At 32.9% G+C, this 27,907-nt stretch overlaps 1 protein-coding gene across 1 annotated transcript in view; it reads right to left on the bottom strand.

Moving 5' to 3' along the window:
• Positions 1-26,025, bottom strand: part of LOC145320027 (adhesion G protein-coupled receptor L2-like) — a 34,904-nt gene extending 8,879 nt beyond the window's left edge. The window contains exons 1-15 of the mRNA XM_080162470.1: positions 25,971-26,025; positions 22,221-22,599; positions 21,916-21,993; positions 20,728-20,791; positions 20,541-20,593; positions 19,950-20,011; positions 19,791-19,867; positions 19,132-19,194; positions 18,711-18,778; positions 18,575-18,632; positions 18,172-18,274; positions 17,958-18,070; positions 17,515-17,567; positions 17,114-17,193; positions 16,958-17,047 (exon numbers count right to left, since the gene is read on the bottom strand). Coding sequence (XP_080018596.1) covers positions 16,958-17,047; positions 17,114-17,193; positions 17,515-17,567; positions 17,958-18,070; positions 18,172-18,274; positions 18,575-18,632; positions 18,711-18,778; positions 19,132-19,194; positions 19,791-19,867; positions 19,950-20,011; positions 20,541-20,593; positions 20,728-20,791; positions 21,916-21,993; positions 22,221-22,599; positions 25,971-25,991 — 1,362 coding nt within the window. The 5' untranslated portion in view covers positions 25,992-26,025. The remainder of the gene's footprint in view (positions 1-16,957; positions 17,048-17,113; positions 17,194-17,514; positions 17,568-17,957; positions 18,071-18,171; positions 18,275-18,574; positions 18,633-18,710; positions 18,779-19,131; positions 19,195-19,790; positions 19,868-19,949; positions 20,012-20,540; positions 20,594-20,727; positions 20,792-21,915; positions 21,994-22,220; positions 22,600-25,970) is intronic.
• Between the last annotated feature and the right edge of the window lie 1,882 nt (positions 26,026-27,907).

The raw sequence follows: 27,907 nt of genomic DNA on the forward strand, positions 1-27,907 counted from the left end.
TTTTTTCTGAAGGTTAGGATTTAATTAATCTAGAAATGATTGAGTTTGTCTGCTTATAAGTTTGTGGTGGATTTAGGCTGTTCTTTTTTTAGATTGAAGCTTTGGCATGGTTTTAGGCTATTTTGCACCTTTAACCCTTCAGAGTAGGGACCCTTGCTGCACCTTAACTGGTCAGGGGGGGGAGGGGGCGTTCAACGCCCCCCGTTATTACCTCAGTTCCTCTTAGAGCTAGAGGGCTAAAATTTTTTGTGCAAGTTCCCTTTTTGATAATCAATATCTGACCTCAAGTAAGTAAAAGTTAGTTTTTGCTTTCTTCACCCTTTTATTTAACATCATTTGTTTTTAGGTCCTTTTTTACTTTTAAATTTAAAGTCTCTAAGTCAAAAAATTGTGGCCACAGCAGCCTTTTAAAGATTTCTGGAGACCTGGAGGTTCAGGACCTGCAGGATCATACTTGGAACCTGAAATTAACTTGAACACCTGTATTATATATGAGGATGTACTACTAGAGGTTAATTTAGTAATTCTGTAAGATAAATGCTTTGTTTAAGTCAAAAAATATTTTTGCTCTTTACCTGGATGACCCTGCCAGGTTTGCTGGCATCCTGTGCCTGCAGGATGGAGATATTAAAAAAATTCTAACTCTCAGTTATGTGTCATACCCATACTTAAAAAGTTACGCAGTTTAGGCTCTTTATCTTTTACACACAGAAAATGAGATAGGAAAAAACAGTGTGAGGGGGCCTAAAACGCCACCCCTCCCCAACTGTTAAGGGTTAAATCTAAAGCCTTTAAATTTAAATTTGCCATTTAGGAATCTATTCTTAAATGTATATACAGTAAGACCCAGGAAAATGTATCTTACAAACTTTTTTTCTTAACCCATTAGTGACGAACCGGGTATTAAAACCCAGTTCCCAAAAATGGAAAAAAAAAACGGTTTCAAAACCTGGCTCGGTTTTATGCTCGTTTTCTGATATGTAACACACAAATTTTATATGTTCTTTTTTTGTGTATGTCGGGTTTTAAAACTTCTACAAACGGGCTTTTTTACCCAAAACGGCGGCCGAAACCAGCCAAAACACTAAATTTGAAATAAATCGCTTTGTATATTACTTGTAGCTCTATAGATTACATGAGGTTGTGTAGTTTTCAATTACTGATCGTATCAAAGTTCTAAAAAGTGTTCATCTCACTTTGGGCATTCAAAAATTACATTTTTTAATTTTGGGTCAAAATAACCGGGTTTTTACTACAAAACTGGGTTTTAATGCTGGCGGAAATCCAAAACGGGTAATAATGCCTTGTTGGTATTTATACTTGTTGGTGTTGAACGCCCCCCCATCTCATTTTCTGTGTGTGAAAGATAAAAAGCCCAAACTGCTTGACTTTTTAAGTATGGGTATGACACATAACTGAGAGTTGGAATTTTTTGAATATCTCCATCCTGGCGGGCACAGGATGCCAGCAAACCTGGCAGGGTCATCCAGGTAATGAACAAAAATTTGTTTTTGATTTAAACAAAGCATTTTATCTTACCAAAATACTAAATTATCCTCTAGTAGTACATCCTCATATTAAATACAGGTGTTCAAGTCAATTTCAGGTTCCAGGTATGATCCTGCAGGTCCTGATCCTCCAGGTCTCCAGAAATCTTTAAAATGCTCATGTGACCGCAATTTTTGACTTAGAGACTTCAAATTTTAAACTTAAGCTTTTCTTACATGTCTACATAACGTATTAAAATTTCATGAAGATCCCCGCCGTTTTCCCGCCGACCGCTGACTGCGGTGGCTGGCAGCTGCCAAGTACAGCTGCGGCCGCTGAAACTTATGTTTTGATATTTTAAATATAAAATTTAAATAAGATAAACATTTTCTGCAAAAAAAAATTTTCTTCTAGCTTTAAAAATAAAAAAATTACAGCCGTTTGAAATTTTTAAGTAAAAAAGGACCTAAAAACAAAGGTTGTTAAATAAAAGGGTGAAGGAAGCAGAAATTGACCTTGACTTACTTAACGTCGGAAATTCACCATAACACAGGGGACTTGCACAAAAAATTTTAGCCCTCTAGCTCTAATAGGAACTGAGATAATGAGGGGGGGCGTTGAATGCCCCCCCCCCCCCCCCGACTGATTAAGGTGCGGCAAGGGGCCCGACTGGTAAGAGTTAAGTGGTTTTACCCACAATAATTTGACCACCTGCGCAAATGTATTGAAGTTTTGTAGGGAGAAAAAGGGAAGTAAATAGGGGGAGAGAAACTAAAATAGGGCAAAAATTTAAAACCTATACATACTGTACAAAATCTAATTAATTGTAAATAAATAAATATTCTTATAAATCAATCTGGATGTATATGTTGGATGTATTTATGACATATAATTGAAAAAGTATGGATGTGTAAATGCCAGTGTCAGATGTATTTTTGACATATGTATAAAACTATAAACTTTCTTCTTAGGACAAAAAATTTAATTTCTTTTCGTTTCCCCTCCATAGCTTATTTTCCATTTACTTAACCTAAGCTCATGGAATCTAAGTACGATGTTTTTGTTTTCGTAAAAGATCTCAGACTCTTGTCATTTCCTCCATCTATCCCTCTACTTTCTCTTCCCTTCTCCACCAAGATTAATTAAAATTAACTGTCTATGGTTAAATAATAAATTAATCTTGCAGAATTTCTTGAAAAATGAATCAGGCAGCGAAAATCAATGGCAATGGAGGGTGTGTCGGTGGTACCGGCGGCGCGGTCTCTAGGGGCGGAACATCCCCGATGGTTACCGATACCCACGCTGGAAGTGGACCTAAGCAGGCAGAAGGCGTAGAAAGGGCTACTGGACAGGTAATGCCAGGGGGTTTCGGAAACAAAAGGACCCAAGGCAAGAACTTTGAGAAAAAATCACCGCCCGCCAAAAAATTAATAGATCTTGTTGAGTACGCCAGAATTAATAGCTTACCACTTATCATTGGGGGTGACGTTAATTCCAGACATTTGAGTTGGGGATCATCGGAGACCCAAAAGCGGGGAGAAGATTTACTTGAATTAATTATCTTAAAAAATCTTATTGTTTTAAATGAAGGTAACAAACCAACTTTTTCTAATATCCTTAGAGGTGAAGTTTTAGACATCACACTGATGGAGGGTCAGTGACATTGAATCTTTTACGGACCACCCATATTTAGACTTTGAATTAACCGAAAATATTAACATAAATAACTCTGATAATTTTAGATGTATAAAGAAAACTAACTGACAACGGTACAAGGAGATTCTACAAGAAAAACGGAATAAGAGAGGTAATGTTGATTTGGTAGATTTAGATACAGCTGCAGATCAGCTTAGAGAGGATATAATAGGTGCATATCATGATAGTTGTCCTAAAAAAAGAGTAAAGAATAGACCACAATGGTGGAATTCTAATCTTAAAGCTAGTAAAAAATTAGTTAATCTTCATAGGAGAAGGGTAGGTTGATTCAATAATGAAGAAAGGGCTGCCAAATATAGGGCGGTTAGAAATAGACATGATACATTAGTTAAATCAGCCAAGAAAAAAGCTTGGTACAACATGTGCCAGGAAATGGATAAACTTGACGCTGCCGCCAGGATACAGAAACTAATGAAGATGAACAACAACAGAGAGCTAGGTACTGTAAGGAAACCGGATGGGGAATACACAAACAACATCAAGGAAACCTTAAATGTTTTATTAAATACACACTTCCCTGACAAACATGATGACAGACACACGGAACCATATGACCATAGTAATAATAATAATTTGATTGATATTGAAAAAGTTATTAATATTGAAACTGTAACTAATTCATTAAAATCGTTTAAGCCGTATAAATCCCCTGGCATGGTTGGAATATTTCCATGCCATCTGCAAAAAGGAATTGAAATAATTGGGAGGGACATTGTGAAAATGTGGCGTAAAAGTGTGAGGGAAAGTAAATGTCCAAATACCTGGCTTGATACCCGGGTTGCGTTCATTGACAAGCCAGGAAAAAAAGACAGTCTTGATCCTAAATCTAAAAGACCTATTAGCCTATCTAGCTTCCTATTAAAGGGTTTGGAAAGAACGCTTTACTGGGAAGTTAGTGATAATCATCTTAGATCTAAAACTAGCAAGAAAATATTTTCTTACAAGGAGAGCACAAATACAGAGGACTGCCTACATGCTGTAGTGGCGAAAATCGAGAAGGCTAAGTTGAACGGCGAATGCGCGATTGTTCTGTTCGCAGACATCGCCGCCGACTTCAACAACGCCTCCATTAATATGATGATACACAACTTGGAACGTTTGGGAGCCTCCAGACAAACTGTTATGTGGACTGAAGCTATGCTTAAGAATAGAAAGGTGACCGCTATGCATGATGACGTCATGGTCTCAAAACAGACAACCAGAGGCACTCCACAGGGCTCTGTGGCAAGCATTCACCTCTGGAATAATAACCAACAAAATCTTAATGACAGGATGCCAGACAGAAACCCAACAGATCTCTACATATTTGCTGATGACATATTGGACATCTCAATAGGCTGGGATGAAATATCCTGCGCACAAAATATACAAAGAGATATTCACATATTGGAGAAATGGGCTGAAGATCACAGACTCAGCTTTAGTGCAAATAAAACAAAGCTAATGTTGTTCACCAATAAGAAGAATCCTGTGCTACCAAAAACCTATATGTATGAAACCGAGCTAGAATATGTATCCAGTATGAAGTACCATGGAGTCACATTCAGAAGCGATCTTAAATGGGATCTTCACATAAGAAACATAACAGACAAGGCCACCATGTCAATGACGTACTGCAGGAGGATGATTTAAAAAAACTGGGGATTGAACCCAAGGATCTGCCGGCTGTATACGGCGGTAGTAAGACCAGTGATGACGTACGCAGCCATGATCTGGATTGAAGGCATCACAGGTAAACTGAATGGAAAGAATAGAAAGAGGCTGGAGAGAGTACAGAGAAAAGGATGCCTAGCTATACTCAATGGAATGAAATCCACCCCAACAGCTGGAATGGAAGTAATGTTGGGGCTGGAGCCAATAGTCTTTCATTTACAAGCACAAAGCATTAACACATACAAGAGATTGATCTGGAATAACAGTTGGACAGTCCAGCAGGCTGAAATAGTCAGCAAAAAATCACATGCAGTTATTGTCCACAATCTTGCCAAAAATATTAAATCAATTTTCTTATCCAGAGACAGAATGGTACACACACAATTTGTACCAACACAATTTAGCACAAAAATTGGCACCAGACAGGAGGCAAGAAACAGTAACCTAAAGCCAGGAAACAAGGATCAGGAGACAATCACATGTTTCACGGATTGAAGCAAAATTGCAGGTAGAGCAGGATTTGGTTATATTATAACTGGAGGAGGACTAAAGATCAATGAAGCACAACACCTGGAGGCTGAGACGACCGTCTATCAAGCGGAGTTGCTGGCACTGGCAGAAGCTGCGTTCACACTCATATCCAACAATGTCAGGGATAGGACAATAAAATTCTATCTAGACAATACTTCGGCCATAACGGCCATTCAGAACTATCAAATACGTAGCAAAGTCATCTTTGAAACCAAGAGGCTGCTAAACAAGCTTGGAGAAGACAACAGAGTGCTAGTTGCCTGGCCACCTTGGAAACGAGGTAGCGGACAGAAGAGCGAAAATGGGAGCAATGATGGAAATACACACACCTGGAGAATGCATCCCCATCTCGGACGCAAATATCAAAACTGAGATTAAGAACTTCACCTACAAAAAATGGCAGAGCAGCTGGGAAAAGATCACAACATGTAGACAGACAAAAATGATGCTACCTAGTGTCAGAAATGGTATATGGAGAAAATTGATAACAAAGCCCAGAAGGATGATTAGGCAAATTTATACTGGCCATGCAACCATTGAACCATTTGAACAACATGAAAATAGAAGCTTCACCGACCTGCAAACAATGCGAAGAATTTGATGATGCTGAAACAGTAGAGCACTACCTGACAGAATGCCCAGCTTTCAGCCATGCAAGACAACAACATCTAGGACATATTTTCTTGCGAGTTATAGATCTACCCACTTTAAACCTTGATAACGTACTTAAATTTGTTAAGGCGACCTGTAGATTCGAATATCTAGAGTAAAAATATTGTGAAACCCATAATATCTTAAGATTAGAAAACCTAGTCAATTAAAAATTGCAAAAACCTTGCAAAATTATTAAGTAGAGTAACAAAGCTAGAAAACCTATTTGCAAAAACCTTGCAAATCAGAACCGGCTAAAACCTAGCCAAATAATATAAAGTTAATATTTTGTTGATAATTTCTCCTCTTAGATGAACAATATTTGCAAAAACCTTGCAAAATTATTAGATTTAATATTAAAGCTAGAAAACCTAGCTGATTTTACATTTGCAAAAACCTTGCAAATTCGAAGTGGCTAAAACCTAGCCAGATAATCTTAAAACTCTCATAACTAAAATGCATCGTATTATTAGTGTAAATATTTAGTGTTTTACCTGAGTTGAAAAGATAAAAACATTTACGGTTAAGATTGACAGACACACATCCAACTACTATCAGGAAATGGTATAGTATAAAGATTAAGTTAAAAATTAGATTGTTATCAAATTTATTACATTAGATATTAAACATTATTAGATTAACTCTAATATTATGATAATTAGATAGGTAGCTAAGCTTATTCACTGTAAAAAATTATTCATTTTTAAACCAGTTTTAAACTTGAGATTAGGACTAATTCTTAAACAGTGTTACACTCAGCTTTGTGTGCATCGATTTCGCGAAGGAGAGCTGCCAGTTTGGTAGCCTGGGCAGCTGCAGGCTGCTCAGGGGCGGGACGGCAGTAGGCAAGATTTGTGGTGATCCATCCATGTTGGTATAAACGTTTGAAGACCTCTCTCTTCTCTCTGTCTGTCCTGGCCTTAACTTCAAGAGCCGCTCGCAAAACTTGCAAACGACTATTTAATTCATTCCAGAGTTCCATATTCTCGGCATAAGTCATTTTAACTTCTTAGTTTGGTTAGTTATTTTTAACTGAGAACTTTCTCTTGCAAGCTAAACACGCACACAACTTTTTCTTATACATCTGTTGTTACTTTCTCCAAAACTTTCTTTATGACATTCAGGGATCCAGACTGAAGGCTGTAAACCTTACTTTCTACTATATATATAACTGTTTTTAGGAATTAAAAGAGAAGGAGACACTGCAACTCACCCTATAAAAATCCCTCTAAGGGCTGCGGCCCTAGCGGGGATATAAGGGTGATGTTAATGGTAACCCAAAAATGATTATTAAGACTTAACTGAATTTATTTAGGGTGAATGGACAGAAAAGGGGACACTGCTGCTCCCCTTAGTTTTCCTGGGCTGATGGACTCGAACTGGTTTTGGTCTCGGGCTGTCAGCCTTGCCCATAAGAGGTATTTTACAGGTATATTATACCAAAAATCTTTTGTCAAAGTCTACTCTACACCTAGCGCCAGTCAGTTTTCTAAAATCATGCATTTTATACCTGTGAAAATAGAAATCGCCAGCCCTAGGTGTAGAGTAGACTTTGACAAAATATTTTTGGGATATTATATCTTTGGCCTTATGTGTTTAAATTGAAATATGCAGAACATCTAAATTCATCTTCCAAGCCATTCTCTAAGCATCTTAATTTTTTTTTATGAAATAACGGGATTTCAAAACTGCCCTTTGAAAAGGCCTAAAAAATATCTTTTTTTGTCACTTTTTAAGATATTATCAACTTATTAAGATATTATGCACAGTTAAAAAAAATCGGCGCCTCCAGCACCAAAAATGGTAAAAACTGGTAGTTAAACTTCTGTGCCCTACTTGCCCCTCTCTTCGGCCAACAGTAGTTATCTCAAGAAGTAAAAGATATATCACATAGAAAGAAAACTTTTTAAATAAAACTGAACTAAGTAACCATTACAGATTTTATTTTGGGACTTTCCCTCTAGGGGCTTGTGGAGCAAAAGACCCCCCAAAACACTAGAAATATGAGTTCTGAGCTTATTTTTAAAGGTTTCAACCTGATTTTTTTTTAGAAAACTTTGTTAACATAATGGAACTCAGTAACATTTACAGATTTCATTTTGGGACTTTCCTTCTAGGGGCTTGTTTGGCAAAAGACCCTAATAAACACAAAAAAATATGAGTTCTGAGCTGATCTTTAAAAATACCAACCTAATTTTTTTTGAGAAAACTTTTTTCACATAACCGAACACAGTAACCTTTACAGATTTCATTTTTCCATCTAGGGGCTAGTGTAGCTAAAGACCCCTTAAAACACAAAAAATATGAGTTCTGAGCTTTTTTTTAAAGATATCAACCTGATTTTTTAAAGAAAATTTTTTAAATAAAACTGAACTAAGTAACCATTACACATTTTATTTTGGACTTTCCTTTGAGGGGCTTGTGGAGCAAAAGACCCCCCAAGACACAAAAATATGAGTTCTTTGCTTATATTTAAAAATATCAACCTGATTTTTTTACAGAAAACTTTTTTAACAAAACCGATTGTTGTGGAGCAAAAGACCCCTCTATATTTTAGTGTTTTTGAGGGTCTTTTGCTCCACAAGCCCCTAGAAGGAAAGTCCCAAAATTAAATATGTAATGGGTACTTAGTACAGTTATGTTCAAAAAGTTGCCATAAAAAAATTAGCTCAATATCTCTAAGAATAAGCTCAGAACTCATATTTTTTTTGTTTTAGAGGTCTTTTGTCCCACATGCCCCTAGAAGGAATTAAAGTGTTAGGGGGTCTTTTGCTCCACAAGCCCCTAGAAGTAAAGTTCCAAAATTAAATCTATAATGGTTACTGAGTTCAGTTTTGTTTAAATAGTTTACATTAAAAAATCAGCTCAATATCTCTAAAAATAAGCTCAGAACTCATATTTTTATTGTTTTGGGGTCTTTTGTCCCACTAGCCCCTAGAAGGAAAGTCCAATAATGAAATCTGTAAATGTTACTGAGGTTGTTTATGTTAACAAAGTTTTCAACAAAAAAATCAGGTTGATATCTTTAAAAATAAGCTCAGAACTCATATTTTTAGTTTTGGGAGTCTTTTGCCCAACTAGCCCCTAGAAGGAAAGTCCTAAAATGAAATCTGTAAACATTACTGAGTTTGGTTATGTTAAAAAAGTTTTCTTTAAAAAAATCAGGTTGAAATCTTTATTTATTAGCTCAGAACTCATATTTTTGTGGTTTTTGGGGTCTTTTGCTCCACAAGCCCCTCAAAGCAAAGTACCAAAATGAAATGTGTAAACATTACTGAGTTTAGTTTTATTTGAAAAGTTTTCTTTTAAAAAATCAGGTTGATATCTTTAAAAATAAGCTCAGAACTCATATTTTTTGGGTCTTTTGCTCCACTAGCTCCTGAAAGGAAAGTCCCAAACAGAAATCTGTATAGATTGCTGAGTTTGGTTATGTGAAATAAGTTTTCTCAAAAAAAATATGGTTGATATCTTTAAAAATAAGTCCAGAACTCATATTTTTAGTTTTTGGGGGTCTTTTGCCAAACAAGCCCCTAGAAGGAAAGTCCCGAAATGAAATCTGTAAATGTTACCCAGTTCCAATATGTTAACAAAGTTTTCAACAAAAAAATCAGGTTAATATCTTTAAAAATAAGCTCAGAACTCATATTTTTATTGTTTTGGGGGGTCTTTTGCTCCACAAGCCCCTAGAAGGAAAGTCCCAAAATGAAATCTGTAATGGTTACTTAGTTCAGTTTTATTTTAAAAGTTTTCTTTCTGTGTGATATCTCTTTTACTTCTTGAGATAACTACTGTTGGCCGAAGAGGGGGGCAAGTAGGGACACAGAAGTTTAACAGCCAGTTTTTGCCGGTTTTAGTGCTGGAGGCGCCGATTTTTTTTAACTGAGCATAATATCTTAATAAGTTGTAACTATAAGCAAGCAGTGAAAAAAGTGACAAAAAAAGATATTTTTTAGGCCTTTTCAAAGGGCAGTTTTGAAATCCCGTTATTTCATAAAAAATTTAAAATGCTTAGAGACTGGCTTGGAAGATGAATTTAGATGTTCTGCATATTTCAATTTAAACACACAAGGCCAAAGATATAATATCCCAAAAATCTTTTGTCAAAGTCTATTCTACACCTAGCGCTGGCGATTTCTATTTTCACAGGTATAAAATGCATGATTTTAGAAAACTGACTGGCGCTAGGTGTAGAGTAGACTTTGACAAAAGATTTTTGGGATAATATACCTTTGTCCTTATGTGTTTAAATTGAAATATGCAGAAGAGCTTAAAATCTGCACATTGCTGAGATATTGTTAAAACCGCCGTGCTACCGTTATCTGTTGATATTTTACATGCCTGGCGCTAGGTCGCCAGTAGAGATAGATATCTGAAATTTTGTACATGTATTTCCTAAAGTAACTTTTTAGGTTAGCAGAAGACTAAAATTCGAAAAAGTGTATTTTCATGAAAAGGTCTAATACACGCACATCAATAATAATTGGAGAGATTGAAAGGAAAGGGGGGAAGAGGGAGTTAGTATAGATATTGCAGAATTCTGTTACTTATAAACAGTATGATTATATATTAAATATTAGTAGGTATACAAAGCAAATGGCCCAGACAACCGCACAATAATAAAAATATGGGAGGGTTAAAGGAGGCTTTATAGAACATGTATGACTTCCCTTTAGCATTAAATTTAAATATTGAAAAATTTAGGTAGGCATATTATATAATTGGCCAGGAATTACGCAAATCAATTATAAACAGAAGGAAGGGCTAGGTGGGGCAGTATAAATATTATGAAATCTAAAAACTAATCTTGAGTATGTTTAGTTTTGAAAGTGGGAGGAATACCACAGAAATGGCCGTGTCATCCATATATTATTAAACATTTTGGAGGGTTGAAGCAGTTAGGCTATATGTAAGTGATTTGATGTTTGTCTATGTTAAGTTCAAAACTTTTTTTTCTAGAGGCTACGCCATTAGCATCTAGCTGCTCTATTTTTGAGGGGATATGGATTGGTAATTTATATAGCTAGCTGCTGCGCATCAAGTGGCTTTATATTCAACGGGATATGAAAGGATAGAAAATAGCCTAAAACCAAACAAGACTTATCTATAGAAACATAAATAGCCTAAAATCATTTCAGGACCTATAAGAAGCTTCACTGTAAAGGAGGACCATATCGGTTAGCATGATCCTTTGCTACAGACAAAAAAGCTTACTACTTTACTTTACTTTTAAGGACTCTGAGGGAAAAATAGCTTAAAACCAGCCCAAGACTTACATCTGAAAATAAAATATCATAAAACCAACACAGGACTTATATGAAGCCTAATTAAAATGGAGAACCAAATCAGTCTAGTGATGCTGTGAGTATTGGTGCAAAAAATGGGAACATGATTCCAGTGACTTCATATTTTTCTTTCCCGAAAAAGGGAAGGGGGGAAAAAATCTCTTCAAAAGAGATGGGGAAAACCCTCTTTTCTTCCATCTCTTCTTTTCTTCCCCCCTTCTCTTTTTCGGGAAAGAAAAATATGACGTCACTGGAATCATGTCCCCACTTTTTGCACCAATACTCACAGCATCCAGTCTAGTAGGTATTGAGATTTTAAGCTTCTTACAAAAACATTACTACTTTATATAATAGAATAGGATAGACTAGCATTTATACCTGTAGCATCAAAGTGCTTCATATTATAAAGATATCTTTAATTTTAATTTAATTTATTAATTTATACTTAATTTATATTTGTATAAAGTAATTATCTTTTTTGTCTGTAGCAAAGGATCTCACTAACTGCTGTACTGATATGGTTCTCATTTACAGCTAAGCTTCTTATAGATCCTGAGATGGTTTCAGCCTATTTTAATTTTACAAATAAGTCTGGGTTTTTTCTTCCTTCCATATCCTTTCAAATAAAGTGCCCCTATATGCTAGGGGCGCAGCCGCTAGTGTATTAAAAAGCATGAAACAATTATTACACATTAGTGAAGCTTGCCTAAAATGAAAAACTCAATCGATTCAGAGGTTATTGAGAATTATTGGACAAACAAAAAACTATTACTCAATATTTTATGGTGTCTAGGTAAAAAAAACTGTTAAGCTTTCCCCTAATGTTCATATAGCCTAAACAGGCGAGGGGATGGCATGTAAATGGAATTTAAAAAGTTGCACCACAGCTATCTGTACAGTATTGAGTGGGATGGATTGTGCGCTAACTAGGCACCTTCAGGAATAGTAATCAAATCTGATTTTAGTGTGTAAGAGTTTATCGAATAAAGATTTAAAAGCCTAAAAAGAGAGGGTATAGAATAATTTGAAATAAAAATCTTCTGCCATGAGCTAATTACTTACATGGTTTCACTCAAATCAATTTCCTACCAGTAATTTTTTAAGAGTGAAGCTTTTCTATAATCATGGTCTGTACATCTGTCTCTACCTCACAGTTAACTCTTTTTGTCAATTTAGACATGTTATAATTGTTCTATAATTTTCAAACTTATGATGATGATCCTTGGAAAATTTCTTTGATTGAAAAAGCATAGCAACTATAAAACCGTTACCAAACAGTCCAAGAATGCCCTTAATTTTCAACAAGTTTATACCTTTTTAAAATTTTTTTTCATACTGTTTTTTTTTCAAATAAATAGGTGTTATGTTTTGAAATTCTACTGGTGTTCAAGTTCGTTGGTTTTACTGTTTAAATTCAGAGCCACAATTAGAAAAAAAATCAGTTAACCAATACGATTATAACTACAAAGATATCTTCCCCACTTTTTTATGTATTATAAAAATAAATAAGCATGCCCAAATTTTGGCACAAAAGTGGATATTAAGATAGAAACAGTTAAATTAATAGGTAAAGATCCCATTCTCCTATATCCTTCCCCCACCTTTATTAGAAATGCACATAAAATAATTGAAGCTACTGTCCCTTATTAATCATTGCTGTTTACTTTCTAAGAAATTGTGAGAAAGGGAATGGGGTAAAAACTTCTGTAAGTCAGTAATCTTCTATTATTGCTGGTAACCTGTAAAATTTGCAGATTGCCAGCTAACAGGAACCTAGGATTTAGGGGGATATGCATGCTGCTGGATCCAGGAATCTTGTAATATTGCCAGGAACCAGGCAGCATTTGTTACAAGTAATATTTTACCATGAACTGCAGTAGATCTGAGATTTTTAAGGCCAAAGTTTCTAAAAAGCTCTTGAAAAAAGATTTTTTCTGTTTTTCATAGACAATGTGCAATCGCTTTAAATCTTCCCACCCCTAGAGAATCTTCTTGTCATTCTTATCTGTATTGTTCAACAAATACAGAATTACTTTTAGAATATTTTAACACTTTTCTTTACCAATCTAATATAACATGGGTTTGCTGATTTTGTTTTCTTGGGTGCACCATCTAATATACCTTTCTATAAGGCAATACTTGTTATCACAGAAACTATTTTTTCAGCTTGGTTTCTTTTTGAATGTAGAAATAAAAAAAATAAACCTGCGTTGGCAATGCTAAAAGACTTTTAAAAGAATAATAGAGCAAAATTAATGCATTTTCATAAATATCAAAACGCATATAATAAGTGGAGAAGAGGATAAAAGGGTAAGCGTTATTACATGACTTTCTTTTCTAATTAAGTGTCACATTTCTTTCAACTTATTACTTTCTAACATATACTTTCATTCTTTCTTTTTTCAGATCCAAGCTGATGGCCCAGTGTTGACAGTTAATCTGGATATTTAGATACCCTTGTGTTAATGAAAAAGATGTCATTGCCCTCACTCACACAAAACAAAAAAAATGGAATATCTTTGAGTTGTTAAATAAAGACTGATCATATTCAAGAAACCAAAAATTAATTTTATGTAGTATTTGTAAATAATTTTAAATTTATGTTTTGTTAATATTTTTGTGTGATTTTATGTTTTAAACTGATTAAAAACCAATAATATACGTTATAATAATAATAAGTTAGGTGTACAAACAATGCTAAAGGTTTTGTTACAAAATAGCAGGAAAAAAAGTTTTTCAAACCATATATTCATCTGTTATGATTAATATTCCTAAGGATGCTATAAGAATCATTATTACTGTGTAATTTTCTAATGTATGGCATATTTTGTTGGTGTTATGAAAATAGTCATTTAGGCTTGTAATGCTGCAATGCAACCAATCAAGACCCACAGTTACTGCAGAGGAAATAAATTTTAAAAGTATATTAGTAAATTTTGGGTAAGATATGTCCCCCCCCCCCCCCCAAACATGACGAACAACTATTTTAGGTTAGGTTTTAGGCTAGGGAGCCAAGCGCTGCGGCTAGGCAGGCAAGGGGGCTGAGCGCTGCAGCTAGGAAGGCTAGGGAGCCAAGAGCTGCAGCCAGAGTTCATACTCAAATTTTTAAAATTGAAAAAAAAAATTTCTAAGAGGATATTACCGTATATTGTTTAGAGACATCCATTTTTGATAAAATATTGTCAGATTCATTGTATTCAAGAAAATTTAGATTTGGAAAAATCTACTTAAAAAACAGTTTAGGAACAAAAACTGAATACATGTCACAACTAGCTTAAGCCAGGTATAGATTCACCTGAGCATATCAAAGAAACTAACTACCAGGGGTGTTCTAGGAGGGTATTGTGAGTTCATAACTACTCTTACTTAAATCGTAGCTGTAGCTTCCCTACTATGATTTTTTTCAAAATACATTTTCTTAGCTGCTGGGTTTCAACTTTTCTTTCTACAAGAATTATGAAATGAATTGTTTGTTTCAGCGAGCTAGTTTACAAAGTTTTATTAGCAAATCTAACTGTTCAATCATATAATCCAATCTATCAATGAAAAATAATAAGAAAATTCATATTCTTTTACTAATTATAAAATTTTAAAGTATATACTTTGAAAGTTTTATAAATCTACATTTAGGCTAATAAACCATCCTTATCTTAAATTTAATTGATGAAAGCAATGATAAAAGCATGGTGAATCTGTATCGGATTGTCCCAGAACATTTCTGAGACAATTCTGAAACACCAAGTCTATTTTTCATTTCTCTACTGCAAATTGTATCTTTGAAGTCAAAGATAAATGAGATTATTTTAAACCTAATCATCTAAACTATAATATGTCTAAAACAAGTAAACTGAAATAATCCTAACACTAAAATTCAAATATGGCATGGTCTGTGTCCATTGTGGCAAAAAAATAAGGAGAGTAGGTGATACTGAAATAGTTTACATAGTATATTTAATTCTCAAAAACGCGTGGTTAGAGCTATACTACACAACAAGAACAAACTCCTTGGTAGAAAATATATTTCACTTTATTCAAGCCTTCTCAATTTTAATCATTTGGGAGTTTCTTTATATTTTATGAATGTGAACTATAACATTAACAATCCTGTGTTTCCAACTGGCACATGCAGTACATATTGAAATATGTACTGCCAAAAAGATACTGTTAATTTAACTAAATTACTTGCTATGCTTAATTATGAAGATCTTATTCTGCAAAGAAATACATGTTCAGATGATAAAACAGAGCAGAAATACAATTGTAAATTTGTTTGACTGCAAGATCCCAAAGATTGAAAAAAATACAGGTCTGTATAGATCATCTGAATTAGTAGATCAGATTATAAATCATAAAACACCTTAAAAAAAGAAGAGACTTTCTTTAATAATTTGTTCAACAAACAAGAAATAGGTTCTGGTATCAATCATCAATGTAATTTGTGTCAATTATCTGATCATATTGTTAAACATGTACTGATATTACCTGTCAGAAACTCTCAAATGATTAACATTGAGTAGGCTTAAATAAAGCAAAATATAATTTCTACTAGGAAGTTTATTCTTGTTGTGTAGTATAGCTCTAACCACACGTTTTTTGAGAATTAAATACACTATGTAAACTATTTCAGTATCACCTAATCTCCTTATATTTTTTGCCACAATGGACACAGTCCTTGCCATATATGTATACCTGTTAGTGTAAGTATTATTTCAGTATACTTGTTTCAGACATATCATAGTTAAGATGATTAAGTTTAAAATAATCTTATTTATCTTTGACTTCAAAGATAGCAGTAGAGAAATTATAAATATTCTAGGTGTTTCAGAATTGTTTCAGAAATATTCTGGGACAATCTGATACAGATTAATCATGCTTTTATCATTGCTTTCATCAATTAAATTAAAGATGTTTTATTAGCCTAAATGTAGATTATATAACTTTGAAAGTATTTACTTTAAAATTTTATAATTAGTAATAGAATATGAATTTTTTTTATTATTTTTCATTGATGAATTGGATTATATGATTGAAATATCCAGTTAACAGTTAGAGTTGCTCTTTAAACTTTGTAAACTAGCTCGCTGAAAAACAACAATTCATTTCATAATTCTTGTAGAAAGAAAAATTGAAACACAGCAACCAAGAAAATATATTATGAAAAAAATCATAGTAGGGAAGCTACAGCTACGATTTAAGTAAGAGTAGTTATGAACTCACAATACCTTCCTAGAACACCCCTGCTAGTTAGTTTCTTTGGTATGCTCAGGTAAACCTGTACCTGGCTTAAGCTAGCTGTGATGTTTGGTGGTGTTGTTTATTATAGTTTAATGTAAAGGTACCTAATAAAATTTAACCTAACCTGACCAAAACATTGATTTCAAAATAAGAGAAGGGATTAGATTATTAATCAATCTTTAATGCATCTAGAATTTTTTGTTATGGAAGATTGCAAAAAGAAAGCCTTAAAATTGAAATACTCATAATCATGGTTCAGTCTTTCTTAAAAATGGAAAATATATCACTAAAAGTACTTATTGATATGGGCCAAGAGTAAAAGAAACTATACAAAAAATTAATAAATTATATTTCTATGAAGTTGGTTTTAATCTCCAAACTCAACAATACATAATTCTTACCTTACATCCTTTTGTAGACCACTTTTTTTCTTCAGTATCCAAATAGATACATTGTGGTTCTTCAGGGATAAATTGGCATCCAGAAATATTCTACAAGAAATGTGGTAAACAAAATGAAATTATTGACATATTTTTTTTATATATCTTCAAGCTTACCTTATATAAATCTTCCCATATAAAAGTTATAGTTGAGATCAGGTTGTCCTTGCTGTAACTTCCATTGTTAATTTTCATTCCTATTGAATTTATAAAAAAATTTCTATTTTCTATTTCACTCCCCCCCCCCCCCCCCCCAGACTGTTAAGGGTTAATAATATGATTTTGCAATTCATGTTTATTTATCAAAAAAGGTAGATGGAATACACACTTTGTGAAGGGGAGGGTCTGGGAGGGAGGATCTTTGTAGTTGTTATAGATATTAAAAGTCAGAAGTTTGAAATCTTGAGTCTGAATTTAGCTACAAAAGATATTCTGATTTAAAATTTCCTTTCCCACCTCATCCCATTTCTGCTGAAATTACAAAAGTATACATCCCTTTTAATATTATCTTAAATTACCTAGGAGACTATCACCAAGCATACCTCCATGGTTCAGTGAATCCATTGGCAAACTTATAAAAAAAAAACAATGTTTGAAATATTTTAAAATAGACTGATAAAAAACTGCCTAATTGTTAAAACTAGAAAAGTTAAAAAGCTAACTGACTCCTAATTTTGAATTGTTTCATTTTATATGTCTAATTTTTCAGGAAAGTTAGAGTCAAAAACGTTTATTATACAAATTTAGCAACATTAATCATTTTTTTCATTGGTGAAAATAAAAAGTATTTTTTATATTTAATATGAAAAAAGTATTTGAGCCATTCAAACTTTTGAATAATTATAAAAAACTCAAAATTTAGGTAAATAAAAGAAATAGATGTAGTAAAATTGTTTTCATCTCCACTTTATCCTGGTTGTATATTGCATATTTGATGATAATAACTTAATAAAATACTTACTCTGCAAATATAGGAGAGTTCTTGTCATTAACATCTTGTTTTGACTTGATTGATGTCAGGACAAAAATATTATCATCTTTATTATCTAATTCCAACTCAACACATATTGTTCCCTGAATATCAAGCTAGTAATCTACATAAAGTTCTTTGATTATCTCTTTAAGTTTTGAAAATTTGAGTTTTATTTATCTAAAATATCTTGATATATAATTACCTGGTTAAGTTGAAAACAGTATGCATTTGAATCTTGATTTTGGACCAAATTTTTAACTTGAAGCTCTATTGCTGCAAATTGTTCAGTAACTGCGACTTCTCTTCTGAAAAACATAATCAAAACTTAAGTTTACTTTAACAAAATTTAGGTATAAAAACTTTATTATTTTCATTTTGTGTTTTCTTTTATTTCTTTCTCTGCCAAGACTTCCCTTATTTTCAACAATAATATTGAAACAATTTTAACCCAACAGGAAATGTGATGCTTTACACATTCTTAATAAAAATATAATCTAAATATTTTTTGTAATTATAGTTTTATTAATCTGCTTTCAATTATCTCTAATACTAGGAAAGAATTTTCTCAAAGTTTAGATTGGATTAATAGAATAAAATGAGATTACCTAGATTTAGTATTGGCTAATACTTTTCCCAGCTTGTACCCCACTTGATCAATTGTTTCTAAAATACAATGTAAAGATAATGAAAACGATTTGAATTAAATGCAAGTGGATAAAAATTACTATTATGTATTCATACCTAGATTTTTAACTACAGTTTTCATTTTAGTTTCCATATCAGTAATTTCCTCCCAGCCAAGATAAGACCTAGACATGTTATTAATTAGATTTCACATGGTGTATTTCAGTTTGCCAACATATGTAGTGACTAATTTTTGATGAGTAATTGATTTTGGACATAAAAAATATAGCTTTGGCATAATCATAATACCATATCCTTTGGTGATATAATATGACTTTCAATTTCATTGTTCTGATATATTTTGCCCTAAATCACTTAAATGAGGTTACATTCAATTAAAAAAAAAACAAAAAAATATAAATAGCTAACAAGGTAAAATTAACTTTCATTTAGAAATTCTATACCCTACCCCTACCCACAATAAAAATATTAGACATCTTTCAACATAAAATAAATTATTTATAGAATACTTTTATACCTAAAAATCTGATCTGTCACATTCAGGTATGTGTTGACAAAATTGGTATCATAGCCATCTTCACTATTGTACATAAAAAAATATTAGACTTATAAGCCCTCATTATTTTCAATTGATTTTAAAATGGGGTGGAGGGTTCCAGTGCTGGACAGGCACTTCAACTGCTTCAAAGCTTTTTAAAAATATGTAGACAAAATTCTGCAGAAGCTGCATGAAATGAAATATCAGGATCATATTTACCCAAATTATAAATAAATTTTGACCTACCACTTGTTTCATTACCTATAATATGTTCTTGCAACAAATGTTGCCAAGAGCAAAAAAAAGTTTAAATTTAAAATACATTTTCAATAAAAATATACTTAAAATCAGGAGAGTGGAAGATCTTTAAAGGGATACAATATTATATGAAAACTGAACAGTAAATATCTTAGAAAATATCCTGATAATATAGAGACTGTGAATGTATTTAAATAAAGAAAAGATTTTTATAAATTGCACTAATCCCCATTTAAAGTTCAACAGTCAATGCTATCATGTTTTAGATTTACTTACTATATGAGGCTAAATGTAGAAACAAAAACAAAAGGAAAGAATGAAAGAAACAAGGCTTCCTGAAAAACTCTTTATTTGGCATAACATTTTAATGCACACTTTACCTGGACTCATTTTGTCCATCAAACACAAGTTTATCTAGTGACTCTGTTAATCTGATTATAGTTCCTCCAAATTGCTCCTAATCAATAAAAGAAAATAAATAACTTAAAATGATAATTACTTTAGAATTTCTAGGTTAGAGAAGAGAATAAAGTCAATACCTTGTTATCCTGGCTCAATTCTTCGTTTATGTAATCAACTATCTGATTGTCTGTATTGGAACCTTTACAAACATGAGTTGAGAGTATTGTGTTAGATTATTTAAATGTAAAGTAAAGTTTTAGAATAACAGACTTTAATAAGCTTACAATCTCATTTTTGACCAAAAGACAGACAGGATGGAATTCAAAAAGAAAGATATCATAATAAAAAGCAGCAATCTTAGCTCAAAAAAAGGAATCAAATGGAAATATATTTACCTGCCTTAGAACACACTGACAAATAAAAGGAGAGACAGACATACAAATACCAAATAACTATTCTCAAGTATTTAGGAATTATTACAAACTTTGTGAAACTTAGATAACAAAAAGACCACTGTAGATGCCTTACTTATACAGTTTGGGCTTCTAATGTCTCATTTCTTTGAGAACCTATCAACCATTCAGAGATGTTATAAAAAGTGTACTTTCTTATTAAGTATTCTTATTTGTATCAACACAATAATAATTTTATCATTTAAAATAATCATAATTTTTAACTTTTAGTCTTTAATCACTGTTTGGTAACATAACAGTTCAAAATATGTTCACCTTCATTAATCATGTTGTCTATGTCCTCTACCCAGGATTCAAAACATTGGCTCCTAAAGATAATTTTGGTTTTCAACTTTTCCCACAATTTTTAATGCCAATTGTTTATAGGACCTCTAGCAACAATTCACTTCTTTACTTTTATGATACTAATCTTTTTTTTTGTTGGTTTCAAATAATAAATTACCTATTAGGCTCTGAAGTGTTAAAGTCTCTTATTATTCCATCACAAAACCAAAACGAATATCCTTCTGTAATATTTTATACAATACATCAATACTTATATCCCAATGTACATTTTGGTTTAGTGACATAAAAAAAAATTCTTGGCTTTTCTTAAAATACTTTTCAGCAACCTGTAAAAACTCTGTGGCATATATATACCAAAAGTCCCTGTTTTGGTTAACCTTAACCCTTAACGGTTGGAGGGGGGGGGCGTTGAACGTTGAGCGTTGAAAGCCCCCCCCCATCCTGTTTTTTCTATCTCATTTTCTGTGTGTGAAAGATAAAAAGACCAAACTGCTTGACTTTTAAAGTATGGGTATGACACATAACTGAGAGTTGGAATTTTTTTAATATCTCCATCCTGGCGGGCACAGGATGCCAGCAAACCTGGCAGGGTCATCCAGGTAAAGAGCAAAAATATTTTCTTGACTAAAAAAAAGCATCATACCAAAATACTAAAAAAACCTCTAGTAGTACATCCTTATATAAATTACAGGTGTTTAAGTCACTTTCAGGTTCCAGGTATGATCCTGCAGGTCCTGATCCTCCAGGTCTCCAGAAATCTTTAAAAGGCTCCTGTGGCCGCAATTTGTGACTTAGAGACTTCAAATTTTAAAATTAAGCTTTTCTTACATGTCTACATAACACAATAAAATTTCATGAAGATCCGCCACCGTTTTTCTTGCCGAAATTTATATATTTATTTTTGTAAAACTTACATAAAAATAAACATTTTCTGGAGAAAAAAAATTTCTTTTAGCTTCAAAAATAAGAAAATTACAGCCGTTTGAAATTTTTAAGTAAAAAAAGACCTAAAAACAAAGGTTGTTAAATAAAAGGGTGAAGGACACGAAAATTGACTTAGACTTATAAAAGGTCGGAAATTCATTATCAAACAGGGGACTTGCACAAAAAATTTATCCCTCTAGCTCTAATAGGAACTGAGAAATTAAGGGGGGCGTTAAAGGGTTAATATTATTCAGACAATTGACTTTTATATACTTTAACTAATCAACTCTAGATACAAGCTTACATTTACAATTTCAGGTTTGAAAGGATCACTTAAAAACTTAATCATGAGATAAACCATGTCTTTTTCTAATATGTTTAATCTAAACCTTTAAACATTGAAACTGACAGTATACTGCACCTGTGGAATTGGAAATTTCAGAACAGTTTTTTATTGCTAGTTCATTAAATAATGCCACCCATTCCAGACCACGCTTATCTGTAAAAAATATATTAACATAAACTACAAATGCCAAAATAATTAAATGTAACTATGAAACTCTATTTAATATTTATTGGGACTTTTGTTTACTATTTTTTTGTGGGAATTCTAACTTAAATTTTGTTTTAATCCAAAAACATTTTTTTACAGGATTCAGAATATTCTGATCTATTTTAAAAAACAAGAAGTCAATGTATGCTCTGTCTATTAATTTATTTTATTACCTATTTTGGTACATTCTCTAACTGTTGTTGTTGTTGTAGTAGTTATTGCTGATAGAGTTGTAGTAGTTGTTGTTGTAGTAGTAGTAGTTGTTGTTGTTGTAGTAGTGGTAGTAGTTGTTGTTGATAGAGTTGTTGTTGATAGAGTTGTTGTTGTTGTAGTAGTGGTAGTAGTTGTTGTTGATAGAGTTGTTGTTGTTGTAGTAGTGGTAGTTGTTGTTGTTGTAGTAGTGGTAGTAGTTGTTGTTGATAGAGTTGTTGTTGTTGTAGTAGTGGTAGTTGTTGCTGTTGTAGTAGTGATGGTAGTTGTTGTAGTAGTAGTGGTAGTTGTTGATGATAGAGTTGTAGTAGTTGTTGTAGTAGTGGTAGTTTCTAATTGTTTCTGAATAATAGAAAGATATCATTAAGAAACAATAATTTTCTATTACCTTGTGTCCCAGGGTTAGGCTTAGTTGCATCATGATATCAAGTTATTAAACTACAGTGTGTTTTTTTATGAGAACTTTTTGAAAGCAATTTAACCTCACTCATAGTCAACAGAAGTTAATGACTAATGGCTTATTTTCTTTGTTTTTTAAGTACAGTAGTGCAGTGCCTCAAAGAATAGGGAATGTCTCAACACACCTTCAATAGGGTTATACAGTGTTTTTTTTTATGCAAACTTTTTTTAAGGCAATTTTAATCCTTTCATAGTTAATAGAATAATTAATGGTTTATGTTCTTCGTTTTTTAAGACCATTAATAGAAAAACAAAGAAAAATTTCAGTCTTTTTTTTAAAAGTAAAGTAAAATAAAAATTCAAAACTTAGGTGTCAACATCTATAAATGGTTTTTGAGCATTTTCCTTATGCTCAAATATTCTATCCTTTGCAAGAATGGCTGCAAAACTCTTTAAATTGAGATAAAGAGCTAAAAATTTATACAAATACTATTGGGGACATGTACAAGAGCATATTAAAGTTTGAAGGCCATATCTCTACCAGGGCAGGAGCCGTGCCCCCCTTCCCACCCCCAAAGAAAAGAACCAAAAAATTTCAAAATTGAGTTCTTGATACATATTTTTTGGCACAATAATGCCCATAGAATCGTCCAAAAACACTTCTAAAGGTATTTTTGTCCTCAAACAAGTAAATGGGGAGGTATAATTCATAATCTTATTAGATATTTAGCTTTTTGGTAGGCCCAGGTAAAAACATTATTGGTGGTTGGGTTAACTCAGCCCAATTATCAACCCCCCCCCCCCACCCATAAATGGGATGGAAAACAGAATAACTATCTAAATAAATCTCCTGAACATCAAATCATATACTTAAATAATAAATTTATATAGACAAACATAAATATGTAAAGTTCAAAATGAACAAATGGAAACATATTACACCAACCTAAATTTTAATATGTGTGACATTTTATAATTGACAACCCACTTGGCTGTTTTAGAAAGGTATATCATGGGTTTTAGAACCCTGTCAAGAGGGGTTTGATCCCTACACCCCATTTCAGCACGTTTTTTTTCTGGATGCCAAATTAACATATAAGAAAAAAATACCGTTTTCATTTTCAACTTATCAAATATAAGGGGTATTTAAAAAAAGACCCATTGCCTCACTTTTTTTTAATGTAAACTCTACATAATTTCTCTCAATAATTCTACAAATAGAAATTGTTTTTTTCTTTTTAGAGATTTATTTCCATATTCTTAGTAGTTTGGGATAGCAGTTGTTTCTAGTATAAAAAAAGTGATTTAATAGCTTACCCTACCAATTACGTTAAGACTTATAAAAGCTATGACCATAAATTTATGAGATGTGATTGAAAATTTAGATACACAACAAATTAGACTCTTTACAGAGCTGAATTATTTATTTTTAAAAATTTAACCCTTAACGGTCGGGGGGGGGGGGGCGTTGAACGCCCCCCCATCCGGTTTTTTCTATCTCATTTTCTGTGTGTGAAAGATAAAGAGCCCAAACTGCTTGACTTTTTAAGTGTGGGTATGAGACATAACTGGCGGGCATCCAGGTAAAGAGCAAAAATATTTTTTTTTACTAAAACAAAGCATTTTATCTTACCAAAATACTAAAATATCCTCTAGTAGTACATCCTTATATTAAATACAGGTGTTCAAGTCAATTTTAGGTTCCAGGTATGATCCTGCCGGTCCTGATCCTCCAGGTCTCCAGAAATCTTTAAAAGGCTCCTGTGGCCCTAATTTTTGACTTAGAGACTTCAAATTTCAAACTTAAGCTTTTTTTATATGTTTACATAACGTATTAAAATTTCATAAAGATCTGCCGCCGTTTTCCCGCCGACCGCCGACTGCGGCGGCTGGCAGCTGCCAAGTACAGCTGCGGCCGCTGAACTTTATATTTTGATATTTCAAATATAAAATTTACATAAAGATAATCATTTTCTGCAAATAAAATTTTATTCTAGCTTAAAAAATAAAAAAATTACAGCCATTTGAAATTTTTAAGTAAAAAAGGACCTGAAAACAAAGGTTGTTAAATAAAAGGGTGAAGGAAGCGAAAATTGACCTTGACTTGCTTAAGGTCGGAAATTCATCATAACACAGGGGACTTGCACAAACATTTTTAGCCCTCTAGCTCTAATAGGAACTGAGATAATAGGGGGGGGGGCGTTGAACGCCCCCCCCCCCCCCGACTGATTAAGGTGCGGCAAGGGGCCCGACTGTAAGGGGTTAAAAGGAAGAAAAGTATCCATAATTTTAAACCTTTATAAAATATGAATTATTTATAGAGCTAAGGAGGGAGGAATGAACTTGTAATCATTGCAAAGAAAATTTTGCAATGGAGTTGGATAAATCCCTTCTTGGAAATGGTCCATCTTATGAAATGTATGTCTTATTAAATGTTTGTGTATACATAAGATTTTTGTATGTTTGTGTATTTTTATAATGCTTGTGTTACTAGGTGCTTTCCCTCAAAATGCTTAGCAAGCACAATAAATCCCTACTACCTTTTGTTAAACAAGGAATTTTTTTGCAGTGCCTCTAGGTGCAGTACCCTTCCCCTGATAGTCTACCATTTAATCAATATAAACTGACCAAAAATGAAAAACATTTGAATTACAATTTTATTTAATAAAAGGGTGGTTGGTGGTTTCTGTGCAAGCCAGGAACTTTAGGGGAATTAGCGTCTATGCCCTAGAGGCCTCTAAAAACATTTTTTTTTTATTTTAAATATCTAATTTGAGAAATAATTTGGGTATTTTCCTCTTAGGAAATTTTTTTTCAAATTTGAAAATTTGAGTACCCCAACCTCCCCCCCCCCCCCCCCAACAACGAACAACTTTGGCAGCAGCGCTCGCTCGGCCCCTTTGCCTGCCTAGCCGCAGCACTTGCCCCCCTTGCCTGCCTAGCCGCAGCGCTCGGCTCCCTAGCCTATAACCTAACCTAAACTAAAATAGTTGTTCGTTAGGGGGGGGGGGGGACTCAAATTTTCAAAATTGAAAAAAAATTTCCTAAGAGGAAAACGCCATAATTTTTCTATTTTAGGATCAGCTGTTTTTAATTCATTATTCTATGACACTGCAGAACTAATTCAAAAAGAGACAGAAAAACATCCTGTTAATTTATTATAAGGAATATCTGCTTCTCTATAAATTGTTCAGCCAAGATTTACAACAAATGGGTTTTCTGTTTTTGGCCTCTTCTTGTTAATTTTCATCCTTTTACCAATAGAAATTGTCCATTCTTTTTGGAGATTTATTTCTTTTTCTATTATTTTTTACCTTGCAATAAGAAGAATCCATGTTACCACTACAAGTCCAACGAGTGTTTGGTACAATGGCTATAATAAAAAAAAAATTACTAATGCTTTAAATTTAAGAATATATGTTAAAAGTATTCATTTTAATGAACAAAAACCAAGGATGACAACATCCATAAAAGCGAAGCACAGAAACGGTAGGACAAACGGACATTAATACTTGTATAGTGTCAGAACTGAATAATCAGAATATAAATGTATAAGAGTCAACGCAAAACTGTAAGTAAATTTGTTGAAAAACAGCTTGATTCAGGATAATGTTTATGGACATACTTACATTTTTAGGACTTGATCATAGAGTTGCTTCGCTTATTACATTATACTTTGTTGTCCCAGGAATCAACACACCAAAAATCAGATCAATCGGATGATCAGATAACATAAAAATTTGTTGTTAAAAAGTAAAAAAATCAACATGTTTAAAATGGACGTACGGACATTTTGGTGATGATTATAAAGTTGCTACGCTTTCTAAATCGTACCTAACTATTAAAGGAATCACCATGCAAAATTTGAAATCGATGGGACAATTCTAACATGCCAAAATTAACTAAAAAAGCTATCCGTTACGCTTTTAAAAAGTTTTATCCATGATAGCTATGGCAGTTAGGTGGTTGAAATTATTCAAGTTTAGTCTATTGAACGTAATTGGGGATTGCTAAAATCGGCCAAAAAGATATCTTTATATAGAAAGATGAAATGTCAAAGGTCAAATCATAAATTATAGTTCCGTTTTATAAACCTCCTAACTGTCTAAATCTGATTTATGTGTGTTGTACACAATCTAGAGAAATTTAACTGTATACACATATCATCATAATAATCTTTAATTCAAGCCTCAGGCTCCTTGTGCCAACAAATGACAAACTAGAGCAGCATTGTTTTACAGTAACCCCCCTCTTCTTATTTTGAAAAGAATGGAAAAACAGAAAGGGTAGAACTTTTTAAATAATAATTGGGGGGAAGGGGTTGTGATAAATAGGCACTTTAGGAAAACCAACATTAAATGTTTAAGTTTTACTGATGTATCTATGGGCAAAGGCAAGCACTTGGGTATATAGGGCAGTTTCACAATATCTCATTTTGTTCTATCTGATTTGATTTACTTATTATTGGACTATCTACTGCGCTCCTAGCATCTAGGGGCTATATATTCAAAGGGAAATGGCAGATAGAAATTTTAAAACCATACTTAAGATTTTATAAAAATAGCCTAAAACCATCCTAGAACCTATATGAAGCTTCACTGTAAAGGAGGACCATATTGGTTCAGCGGTTAGCAAGATCCTTGGCTACAGACCAAAAAAAACTTACTATTTCTCTAATAAAATAGTGAAATATGCTTGGTGTTGATCATTGTGTAGATCATTCTTAGAATAATGTCTGTCCAACTAAATGCTAATAGAAATTGGGTATGATGTATAGATAAGGTTTTTAATTATAGAATATATATACCATGATAAATTTTAATTAATTTGGTGAGCTTTGCTTTTATGATTGTTTACATTCACTATTAAGCTTAAACGTATTATATAATTCAAATAAAATATAAAATGTTACCTTTTCCTTCAGAACACCCATTCTCAACTAATAATATTTTATAATTAGGTATGCAATATTCAAATTTATTCTTTTAAAGCATTATAACACTTTATATCTTACTAGCGGCTTTGCCCCTAGCCTCTAGGGGCTTTGCCCCAAGAGATGGTAAAAAAAGTGTAAGGTGAAATTTGTAAAAAAAAATATTCCACAAAGGAAATCTTCCACAAAGGAAATCTTCTACAAAGGACCAAGGATATTTCTTACAAAAAAAAAATAAAAAAAAAATGGGGGAGATTTTTTTTGTTTTTGGGGGGGTTGGGGGTGTCCCACCTCCCAAGAAAATAGCTTAAAACCATC

This window comes from Acartia tonsa, chromosome 5, assembly GCF_053477335.1.
Source record: "Acartia tonsa isolate MP-2025a chromosome 5, ASM5347733v1, whole genome shotgun sequence".
NCBI lineage: Eukaryota > Metazoa > Arthropoda > Copepoda > Calanoida > Acartiidae > Acartia > Acartia tonsa.